This window comes from Centropristis striata, chromosome 5, assembly GCF_030273125.1.
Source record: "Centropristis striata isolate RG_2023a ecotype Rhode Island chromosome 5, C.striata_1.0, whole genome shotgun sequence".
NCBI classification, from domain to species: Eukaryota; Metazoa; Chordata; class Actinopteri; order Perciformes; family Serranidae; genus Centropristis; species Centropristis striata.
Window position 1 is genome coordinate 6,331,516 of NC_081521.1, and position 12,726 is coordinate 6,344,241.

The following is a 12,726-nucleotide window of genomic DNA, read 5'->3' on the forward strand; positions in this document are numbered from 1 at the left end:
ACATTATAACGTGTGATTGTCCTTTTTTACTGTAGTTGTATTGCTTTGTACAGGATATCAAAAAAGGATCCGTGGCAGCCTCACAGTCATAACTGAAGCTTGCAATAAAATGGGTTTGTGTAAAATTAAGCAATAAACCAGAAGTGTCTGGGCTCTGCAGACATTTTAGAATAGCTTACATAAAGAGGCATTCAGTTGCCTACAACAACTGAAATACAAAGAAAACAAATGTTATTAATAACAACATTTCCACCATGCACTCCAGTTCTAGTTTAGAAAAGCTGCTGAAGATATTACTTGATATAGAGAAGGAATGGTTTAGTAAATTACATATTTAACATGACACAAGAATAAAAAAATATATATATCTATAAAACTGTGCTAATACAATGATCCTAACAGTGCAGTACAGTAGGCTACAAAGAGGTCCATTATTTTCTCCACCTTTTAATGCAATTAAGTCTAACATATGGCCCTCAATATTATCTTAAAATCAAGCATACCTGTGATCGACTGTAAAACTGAACATTGCCTTATAAACCACCGCATTTCTTTTCTTGGATGTTATTTTTGCACTAGGCCTACAGTGTCTGGGAACCATAAGGTGTGAATAGCTTACATTTGTCACCAAATAAAGGGGTTTTTAACTTTTTGGGGCGGACACAATCCGACCAAAAATGTTAATTTAATCCATACCAACGCGCTTATACAGTGTGGTTCATGCAAGTTAGATAATATTCGCTAAATCACAATTTGAACAGCAAAAAACATAAATGCGCAGTTTGCTCTCCCCTGTCTTGCCGGCTCGTTGTCGTCGACAGACACCGGCCGGTAAACTGCAGGACACGCCCCCTCCCCTCTTCCACCCACATTACTTGGATTAAGAAAAAAACGTGATTGGCAGAATCAAACTGGCCAATCAGGGGCCGCCTCGCAGTGGACGCGTGCCAAAGTGTAATGTTTATGTACGACGCCGACCAATGGGAGCGAAGCAGGGGGGGCGTGGCATTCTTTTGGAGGAAAGAGGCAAAACAATCTTTTATCCTCCGGACCGGGCGGCTTTTTGGATATCCTGGGTAGTGGTGGTAGTGGCAAACTTTACATGTAGACTAGAATAGAAGTTAAGACACAGATAATACCTATCAACTCGCGACAATCCTGATAAATGTATCTAACTCTAGCATTTTGCACTAAAATCTATAGAAAGCTGGTTTTCTTTCTTTAGTCTCCCCTCGCCCTGTTTGAATATGGATTCCAGATATATTTTGGAGCAGCCGTCAGTTGGGACAAGGATCGGCGGTGCGGATTTTAACTGCCGGGCAGGCCGCTCAGTGCTCCGCGACGCCCGGGTCCCCTCGGTGGAGAAAAACGGTCCCAAGCCGGTGTACACAAACGGGCCCATCTTTTACAAATTCGTAATGGACGGCGGCTCCGTGGCGGAGGTTAAAGGCGAGCGAACCTCCTTAAACGGGCACGGACTTTCGCCGGGTGGTCGGATATTGCACGACGTGGAAAAAGTAAGTGCCGTTTACGCGTATTACGCACGACTCCATTAGCCGGTAAAGTCAACTGTGCACCCAAGTTGCAACGTAACATAATAGCAAGCATGTAACGTTATGTCATGACGCTGAATATTGATAAGTTGAGCAGTTTACACCGCTCCCACTCGCCGCTATTGCATGTTAACGGTTGAAAAATGCGACCGTGAAGCTCACACGAGACTACTACTACTTTATGTGTTTATTGTGTGGAGAGTGTCGCCTTCACAACTCATAACCCACTTTCTTATGGGTCAGTCATTTCAACTGCTGTCAACGCTCGATCATGAGTAATTACGTCGTATCAGAACCGCTTTAAATGGCGGATCAGTCTGTGTGCAAAGTTTACAGAAGAGGGGGGCAGGGACATTAAACTACTAGCCATACCCCCTCCCCCATAACTGTAGGGTGGAGCTACAGTGAGGGCTTCCTGGCTGCACAGCACAGCACAGCACGGCCCGGCTCCTCACACACTACCCAACTACTAATGCTACTTGTTAGTAGACATGTGATATGTTTGCACAAACTAAAATTTCACTTTGTGTTTTTGCATTGCATTCTGTGGCCCATGCTTGTTCCTAATTGTGCTCTGTGTGGTTAATAACTGACCCTGAGGCATATGCACAGGTGGAAAATTGACACGGCTGCTTTTGATTTGAATCAGGTGGAAGTTTATTCAAATATGCTCATATTAAAATAACTTGCCCGTTCATTTCAAAAGGCAGTGGGATATGAGTTTTACATACAAAACAAGTCACTCAAATGCAGCCTAGATGGCAGCTGTAATCTCCTCCATCACACTTGCAGTTTGTACTTCAGATGTTTACATTACTGATGGCTGATAAATAGACAACTCCACAAAAACAATCCAGAGTTTCTGTAGTACATCAAATTAAAAACATATGGTAGAACCTGATTGAATTGGCCAATATTATGCCTATCACAGCCATATCACTATATTTTATCAGTCTATTGTCTGATATGTGCAGCTATAAAAACTTTTAAAAACTTTTTTTGAATGGTGATAATTGCCTTCAAAATGAGGTACTGACTTTACTCATTTTCTAGACTGGCCAGGGGGACCAAAGAGACACTGGTTCCTCTGGGATCTTGAAGAGGGCCAGTCCTACCCACTGCCCAGGCATCAACAGGCAGTTACCAGGCGGCTTCATGCACTTGGACATCAAGAACCCAGGGAAACAGGCGGAGGTGGCCAACAACTTCAGGGCAGCACCAACAGAGAGCCAACCCCTCCCCTCGTCCCACATCCCCGTCCCCAGAAACAGGTACGAAGACTTTGACAACATCCACGTGTCATCCATTGTTATATCATCATATTCGGTTTTATTCACAGGCCTGCTCTGTGTGCATAGCTTGGCTCTTGTTACTATTCAGGGCGATCCATGGGCTAATTTGACACAGAATACGTGGTGAGAATAGATAATCAAAACAGGACATATTCGTACTCCACTGCAAACCTGTGTTCCTTAACAGAGTCTTGACTAGAATTCAGTGGAATTCAGCCTGTGGCTACAACCGTACAGTGGTTTGGGCATGAATGGTGTGGGGGCGGACTGGTCAACTGACCACATGTTTGGTGTTCCATCCAGAATAGTTTCGAAATATGCCCGAAGAGAGCCAGAGCTGGAGAGGAGGCCCTGGATTGCCCAATCGCTTAACAAATAAAAAATACAGAAAAAGAATGACATAGTTGCAGTGTGTGGCTGTTGTTTATTGACAACCAGATAAATACATTCAGGAAAGTTTTTCACTTATCAGGTGTCTCAATGTATTACTTCGTATCTCTGTGGATACTGTTGGGCTAGTCAGTGAAAGTGTTAGTGTGGTGCACTTGCTGTGTGTCAGGCAGGAAGTTTTGTTGTGTATTAGATTCATGTGCAGTGACTTTTTGCTACTATCTCTATTGCATAATACAGACACATGCACCTTTGTGCTTTGGGTATTTTTTTAATAGTCCTTGGGCAACCGTATATCCACATGCAGGCTTTTTCACACAGAAGAAGCAGAAAGCATCCAGGGACAAGCCTAGTGCACTGATAAGTGATTATATAACAGTAATGAGGACTGGGAGAGAATGTGGGCGGGGCCTGAGCCCAGACAGTTTCCTTCATTTCACACTGCTATTATATTGGTTTCTGTCTGTGTCAAGATACTGTCTGTGTGTCAGATGGTGCTTACACATTAACACAGTGCATGTTGGTGGTACAATACCATTTAAAAAGCTCTGTGTTAGATCTGCATAGAAACTTTTTAAAAGAAATATAGAAATGTAAGCATATTGCCATTTTAAACAGATGGATTTTAAACTGATTACAGTTTTTTTTGTGGTCAATTTTTTGATTGGTTTTTCCATTTAGTTTAAAACAAACAAACAAGCAGGTGTGGGAAGCATCAATTGGGCAATAATAGCAAAGGCAACAAAGAAGATAAAATGGTAGTGTAGCATAACAAACAATAAATAAATAAATAACAATGGCAATACTACCAACTAAACATATCAACAATATTGAGTGTTGAAAAGTAAGAAAAAGGAAAAAATAAAAATAAATAAAAAATAATAATATTGAAAAATAGGTAGACAACCCCCCTCCCGCCCCCCAAACTGATTACAGTTGATCGACTAAACAGATTTCAGCTGCTGAGAGGATGCTTACACTGCAAAAAAGAAAAGTTGGGTGAACTCAAAATTTCAAGGCAACAAACTGATAAAATTAAACTAAATATTTTAAGTTTTGATTTTGAGTTTGCTCAACTCTGAATTCAGATTTTTGTCATTTTTGCCACAATGAGACTTCAAGTATTCAAGCATTTCACAACAAAGAAATAAGAGTTAGCAGAACTATTGTCCCTTGTTGTGAACCCCAACTTAAAGATATAAGTAACAACAACTCACCAACTTGTTTTTGAGCAGACACCTGGCTTGCTTTGTTGTGCAAACACAATATTGCCCTAAATATCAATAATTTATATTTCCAAGTTTTACCAACTTAAATCACTGTTTCAGGCCAAAAAATACAAGTTGGCTTTTTTGCAGTGTAGTTGTAGGCTTGGTGTGTCAGAGTTGGAGGATTTGAACGCATCACCTCTTTCATCTAACTTTCTCATCATCACGTGAACTTCACGTGCCGTTGGTCATGTATGACATGAGGGAGTGTCTCTGGGGAGCATGCAAGACTGAGCATGCTTTTAAACCAGAGTGATGCTGTGCCAACTTCTTCCTGAGTGTGGATGAGTGAGTGTTATGCCTACGACAGACGTGAAAGACGTGTCCTCACTGTGATCCAGGTCCCGACTAGATTTGAAACATCTCTTTTCCACAGCACGATGATGGCTATCTCAGCACGCTGCTACACAATAACAAACTCTGAGTTGACACTACACAGCCGCTGAAAGACGTTGCATAACGTTATATAACGGTGTGGTCATATTAGCCAGGCCTCTGTTGACCTTTCAGATTAACCCAGTCTTTACTCCACTCCAATTGGCTTTTGTTTCGCAGTTTATGACAAGAGGCTCTTGTCTCCTCTCTCATTTTTCAGTTTAAAGTTCATTCTAGTGATCAGTGTATCTGGTGATTTGAATGTGCTTGCTGAAATTTTCTGAAGCTCATCCCGGCTCTGGCTGCTATCCAGATATATGCACATGTGTTATTCATCACAAATTTATAAGAGCAGTTTGAAAATGGACCGTAGTTTCCATGTAAATGGTAATTCAGTGCAAACGATTTAACCGAGTAACATAGCGTGTACTCACACTCATTTGGACTGCTGTGCTGTTTTTCTTCAAGTAATCACTACAGTGGCATGGTTGTGTTATCCCAGTATGTGTGTGTGCACATCTGTGTGTGTGGGTGTGACCCATTGTGCGTTTGCTGCACTCTGTGCCCTGCTTTGGAAAATGTCAACAAAACCATTTATTTCCTTTCCTCCCTTCAAGCTTAAGCAACAGCGCCATTGTGTTACAGGATTAAATATGTTTAAAGAGACTTTAGCTATAAAGCTGTTGCTCACCTATGTGTGTTTTACGTCAACCACTGTATCAGTTGTGTATTGTTTCTCACATACAGCGTGGGCCTTTCACACCTCGTCTTGTCAGTTTGAAAAGTAGGCCACTATCCTCCAGACAAGCCCAGGCAAAGATCCTGGAGGAAGAAAGAGGAGTAACAAACAAATTAACTCACTCACACATGTGCATATTCATCCAAACACCTTCAAAGCAACACTGCATATTTAAAGCAGTGATTTTTGCCAGCTACTGTAGATAGAAGCACCATGTGTTAACCATCAGTTTCATGTCATAAAGATCTTAATCTGGCTAGTGCATGCATTTATAATAATAATAATACATTTTATTTTGAAAGTACAACAAGATTAAAAACAGGTTAAAAGGCCAAAGCATAACGATAGGTTTAATAAAAGACCTTTTCAAAAAGAAAAGTTTTTAGGCCTTTTTTAAAGTTTTGTTTTGGAAGCGAGTTAAAGAAAGACACAACTTATTTTTAATAGTATTTTTATTTTTTAAACAGCATAATAAATATATTTGTGTCTATGTTAGATAATAATAATAACTGTAATGACGATGGTGAAACAGATTGATTGATTGATTGATTGAGAATTTATTTGAACACAAAATAAAAGATGAACAATTAAAAACAAACGAACAACAATAAATACAAGACAACAACACAAAATGAAACAAGACTCAACACTTATTTGTGTTCAAAAGGAGTCAAAGCTTATTAAATCCCAGCCCTTCTCCCTATGTTAATTTACTATATTCAGTTATATAACAACAATAATATTTATATATATGTATGTATAACACATAGTAATGTAGTATATAAACTTATTAGCTTTTTTAACATACATAACTTGTTATTTACTTACACACACATAAGTACACATACAGATATATACACATAAATAAAACAGACATTTTACATACCTGTCTGGGAGGAAGAGGGCGATTCAGGATCAGTTTGAATCCTTTCAATTCCAACAGTTCTCTCCATCTGTTGAATGACGACCAAGGTTCACTTGTGTTTTCGCTTTTTTTAATCTTCGGTCAATTGTTTTCCTTTTCTCTTTGATGATCCTGCCCCAGTATCAGCCATAACCACAAAATAAAATGTCAAGAATCTCCTTCTGCTTCATTTTAACTGGCTGACATGCTACTCACTGTCAAACTTTTCCTGGAAAAATGTAAACAGGAGTTCTTTGGTCTGCGTGCCAACAATTTTTTTCCTCTGAGATTGCAGAGAATCGGACCACACTGCAAAAAAGGGGAGTCTAAAAACAAGATAAAAACACTAAACCTGAGGGAAATTAAATTGCAAGCATGTTGAACGCTTAAAATAAGAAGTTAACTCTTAAAAAGATAAATTAAAGCTGCAAGCAGCGATGAACTGGCCCGAGCAGAGTGACCTGACAATTATTTGTTTCTTACCAAGATAAAAACTTTAGATTTAGAAGTGTTAGATAATTTATCTTGTTTTAATAGTTAATTTATTATTTTACACTTTCAACATGGTTATTTCTAGATTTGATAATCTTAATTTAAGAAATCTTGTCAAGTGAAATTATCTGTCCATGCAGCAAGATAATTTCCCTCAGATTTTGTGTTTTTATCTTGTTTTTAGACTTTCTTTTTTGCAGTAACTCTTTTGTAGTAACTATAAAAATAGCCGATGGCCTTGTTTTCTTATGTAGGTCTTATAGAGGCAGTATTAAGTATTAAATTGAGACTTTTAACAAGCCTTTTAGTACATTTAAACACTGACAGCCTCATGTCGACCTTGCCTCTCTCTTCTCTTTTCCTTGTTCTTCCTCTGATAAAGTCTCCCTTTCACTCACACCCTAAAGAAAAGCTCGCTCTACCTGTCAATACTCATCAGCGTTAGATCCAGTGCCCTGATAATGAAACAAAGACCAGCTTGCATTGACAAAAACAGAAGGTTGTGAAATGAAGAAGGGCGGAGGGCATTCTGTTTTCATGTGAAAAGCTTTTCTTTCTTATCTGTCCTTGGTCAGGTGCGGCTCTGTGTTTAACATAATTACTACCCGTCTTTGCCTCATCAGCCTGCTGAGAGTCAGCAGAAGGTTGGAGCAAATGTCCTCCACCTCTCCACCCCCAGCCCACCACCTGACCACCAAGCCTCTTCTCCCTAGGGAGACATTACGGCCGCTTGTTGAAGGTCAGAGTCAAGAGGAACAGCTACCCGCCCCCACTCTAGTCTGCGATGTAACCCACATCCAGACTGCTGACATGGCATCTCGAGTGGAGCTACCCGCTTCATCTTATGTGCTTTATTTTCTTATTTGCATAGAGTTAGATGTAGCATGTCGGTTAGGGCTGGGCGATATGGACCAAAAGTCATATCCTGATATATTTAGGCTGAATATCGATATATATCCTGATATTTTTATCACAAAGTGAGAGCAAATGTTCAGTCAAAGTCAAATATGACATGTCACAAGTAGTTTTATTGAAACCGGTTATTAAAGTGAACATAAATACTGTATAACAGGAGTACCTTTTTTAAAAAAAAAACAAAGCTCCATAAAGTGGACATTTAAATAAAAAAAATCTTAAATAAAAATAGCCTATGAAATAAAGTAGGCCAATCTTTTTCTGAAATAAATATATTTATATGAGAAAAGAATAGGGTTGTCACGATACTAAAATTTTCAACTCGATACCGACCATTTTCGATACCGCAAGGATAAAAACAAAGACCCCAAAATTTAACAGAAATATTTTTATTAACAAGAAACATGCAGCAATAAATGTAGGGGGTATCATATCCGGATACAACCTTTTAGTAGCGATTTTCTACAACCCTAGAAAAGAATAATGAACACTACAAAATAACAAAATATGACAAACCCTAGTAAGGGCAGCATTTATATATAAAGAAAGAAAATAAATGAACTATATCGATATATGCGATATGGTCTAATTCCATATCACATTTAAAAATATGTCAATATGTCTTTTATATCGATATATCGCCCAGCCCTAATGTCGGCATCATCATTAGAGGCCTCTGAATTTGGTTCAGCATCATCGTCCCTCCCTATGTTTTCTTCTCCCCCACAGACCACAAGGAGTTAAATCTCTTGCGCTGACACAGGCAGAGGTGAGAGGTCACCCTCGATGAATGGAGTCATGTGAGAGGGGAGGGTCAGACCAGGACGCGACTAGGCATCTGGCACGTCCGCTAGGTCAGCCTCAGGATCTGGGTTATGTGCTACATAGACAATTTATAACCGCAGAAGATTGTAGCAGACAGCTCATCATCTAACACTGCAGCTGTACGCTCTCCCGGCGTAGAGGTGTGTGGAGGAGTGAGGATCAAATATCAAAGAAAAAATCCTTTTATTTAATTTGCGTTTTCAGGGTGCAGCTCTGCAACTCCGAATCATTCATTCTTTTACACTAATGAGGCCCTCTGAAAGAAGCTCCAGCTAATGGGTGAAATATTTGGTGTGTGTGTGTTTGCGTCTGTGTGTTTGTGTGTGTGTGTGTGTGTGTGTGTGTGTGTGCAATGCAAAAAATGAGACATTAATCATCTGCTGTTATGCAGTGGAAAAAAGGCAAAATCAATTGCATAAGTGAGGAGGAGAGTAGGAGGCATGAAGGAATGTTTTCTGAAAACAGTCTGCTCTGTTGCAAAAGTAATGTTATGTAGTCAAAGTTGGATTTGGCTCTAAAAGATTACGCCTCAATACGTTACAGTATAAATCCTTACATACTTTCCCATGTCCACTAGTTTATGTGGGTTGTTTTGTGTACATCAGGCCTCCTGTGGGTGCTTTAGGGACAAGAAGAGAGAGAAGAAAAAAACACTTTTCTAAAGGGAAGAAACTCCTGTTGCACAGCTCTGGCACTTCTGCAGCAAAATGCTTTATTGCTTGCTCACCCACACTAATAGACACTTACATAAGACCTCCTGTTCTGCCTCGGGAGCATTTAGAGATGCCACAGTCAACTGTCTTTCCTCTTTCTTCAATCAATCTTTCTGTCCTTCTTCCCCAACTCCTCATACCAACCAGCAGCTGCTCCGTGACTTTCCCGTCTGTCCACCAGCCTCTCCTGGCGTCCTCATGTTTCACCATGTCACCCTCCAACTGCGCTTCTTGATCTCTCATATGACTATTATCACCCCCTTGATATCCTTCCCTCTCTGTGTTTGAGTCATTGACACGTGCACAAGAGCACCAAAAAAGTTAATTGCAGTGAAGTCAGAGTTTACTTAGCTGGTGCTGTTTAACGAGCCGTCTCTGTAGTGACGTTCATCTTCAACAGTTTTTTCAGTCTAAACATGGATACTAATCTTATTAGACAGACGTTATGAGACATTTAGAGCTGGAGAAAATCTGATTCTTACTGAACAATCAGGAAAGTTCTATAGAATTTGGCAACCATTTATTGATTATTTTTAACCAGAACACATAGTCTGAGGGCAAATTATAGAAGTGCTCTTAATGGAAGGAAATAACTTATTTCTTATTATTTTTATTTATTTTATTCTCGTCTCTGTTTATTTTTTAATTTTATTTATTTGTTTTTATTCCTGTCTCTGTTTTTTTTTAAATTATTATTATTTTTATTTTTTATTCCTGTCTCTGTTTTTTTTTTATTATCATTTTTTTTTACTTTTGAAGAGTGTATACATGTTTTGGTACATATAAAGGTATACTTTTTTTAAAAATTATTTATTTATTTATTTTCATTTAATTTATCTCCAACATCGGTCTACTTTTCATTTTGAGATACATAACTTAATACAACTTAAATTACCTTTTTATGTAAATGTGTTTGGTGTCTATAGTGTTTGATAGGTTTTATGTTCAAAATGAGGAAAATCAATAAAAAAGTTGAAAAAATTATAATAAACAAGGATACTATACATTATACATGCAATTTGCACCATGGTTACAAGACTTTTGCTTTGCTTTTTGAGATGAAAATGTCCCCACCTTCTGTTTTTTTATTTTTTATCAGTTCCATACATCCTTTTTCCCATTCCTCTTGGCCTTTTGCCCCCTGCCCTTTTGTCAGAACCGGCTAAATCCTCCTCAAATCCAGAGGAGATGAAGTCCTCTGAACAATGCTGAGTCTCTCTCTACCAGAGCCGGGAAAGATTATCCCATATCTCTATAGTAAATGTCAGTTCTAATCTGTTTGTCATGTGTTTGTTTTTCCTTTAACCTTTTTGTTTTTTCTTTAAGTCTTCCGCATGGTAAATTTAATTAACACAACTTTTCAGTGACTGCATCCATTCATAAGGTAGGGAGGATGATAGCATACTCATCACTGGAATGTTCACAATGTTTATATTGGCGCCGAAATCGCAGATCCGCAGACGCGCATCAAGCCAAGGATGGAAATATTTCTCCAGTTCCGTAAATTCCAAAAAAAGTTTTTCAAGCTGGTAAAATAACATGAATGGACATTGAAAATGTAGATCAGGCACCTAGTGCAGATGAATGGATTAATATTGTGTTCAACATCTTTGTAATGGAAAGAATTACTTTCAGTTTCAGAACACAAAAAGAGGTATTTATTGAAAATTGGCAAAAATGGATTACATATGTCTCTACCATAAAACCGTATTTCAGGTAATCTCAGATTGGATCATTGGATCAGAATACTTTCATTTCTTTGTACCTTTCCTTTTTTCCCTTTTATTTCTTGGTGTTTTCCAATCTCCTTTTGTATGCTTTTACTTAAACTTTTCCCTTGATATTTTCTGTATTTGTCTATAGGTCTTCATGTTGATTGTTTGTTTGTTCATTTACATGTAAAACCAAAAACCAATAAACAGGAAATTACAAAAAAAAGAAAATGTAGAAGATTATACAGAAGAAGTTAATCACTGTGACAGATTATGTAGGGAAATGTTCTGCGTAACGCTTCAGTGAATATACAAATGGCTTCCAAACGCAGATCCTCAGTGACTAAGAGTAAGTCTTTCAAAACCTGGAGTAACAGTTTTCAAAATGTTCTGTAAGCCCGTAGTTTCATGGGTTCTGTGTTTCTCCTGCTCTCAATCACTGCACTTATAAATATCCTCACATACAAACACACACACACACACACAGTCTTGCGCAACTCTATCATAAGTCATCCCAGTCTGCTGATGACAAGCAGTGAAATTCAGTCCAGACTGCAAACAGAGAGTCTGAGAAACGCCTTACACTTTGTACTGCGCAGAACAGAATAGCCGACATCTATTTTAATGTCTTTGTTTTGGGATTATTTTCTCTTTTTGTGGTAGAAAACATATTTTAGAGTTCTTTCTCAGTCAGGAGAGTTCTCTTTCTGCAGCCGATTTCTAGTTTTATGCCGTTTTTAAGTCGAAATGTCAAACAATACAGTAATCTGAGTGCCTCTTATCTCTCCTCCACCGTCTCGTGTTCTTCCTAACCCGTGAAACATCAAGGCAACCTTCACCTCCACTATGGTGCCATGTATGTAGGCAACATGGAAAACACAGTGCTGGCTGCGGTTTGTGACTCCATCCTGAGAAACGTCAGATGTCCGTGATCTCACTTGTAATTAAAGGATTATCGACAGCCCTGTCTTTTAGTTTAGTTTGGGAAGAGAGCTGTGCTGAACTTCTGGCATTTCCAATTGATTTTATGTTGACACAGTTAAGTAATGTGAGCATTGACTTTTCAAAATGCCCGAGCCTGTGAGGGATTGGATTAATCAAAGTGTGAGAAAAAAGCCCAAAGCGCTGCACAGATTGAATGTTCTGCTATACAGCTAGCAGCTTTATTCAAATAAGTTTCAAAATTAAGGTTGAATAAACAATTTTTAACAGCATGCCACACCCTGGCTGCTAGAACCAGTGGGCCCAGTTACTTATAAAAGTTTTCAAACCCTGACGCTCTGTGTGTGTCCTTGAGTGTGTAGAGACATGCAGGTCCTTAACAATAGAGCTGTGTGGGCTGGGATACTGGCTTCTCCGCGTGCCCTCTAATGAATGGTGCTGGAGGCCAACACAATCAATCAAACAGCTCTACAAGTGAACAGATTTGTGTCTGTTTTCTCTTGTTTTTTCTTTTCTTTCCCACCTACACACACACAGTACACACACACACACACACATGTTTCACTCAGTGAGGTAGTCAGATTTGGTTTAACACAGATCTGCTAA

The 12,726-nt window shown here is 38.9% G+C and overlaps 1 protein-coding gene across 2 annotated transcripts in view; it reads left to right on the plus strand.

Moving 5' to 3' along the window:
* Positions 1 to 1,039: 1,039 nt before the first annotated feature.
* The window catches only part of slc2a4rg (SLC2A4 regulator), a 55,114-nt gene continuing 43,427 nt past the window's right edge, over positions 1,040 to 12,726 (plus strand). The window contains exons 1-2 of one of the 2 annotated variants that reach the window (XM_059332468.1): positions 1,040 to 1,517; positions 2,607 to 2,824. In XM_059332468.1, coding sequence (XP_059188451.1) covers positions 1,248 to 1,517; positions 2,607 to 2,824 — 488 coding nt within the window. In that variant the 5' untranslated portion in view covers positions 1,040 to 1,247. The remainder of the gene's footprint in view (positions 1,518 to 2,606; positions 2,825 to 12,726) is intronic. The other variant, XM_059332469.1, reaches the window with a different exon arrangement.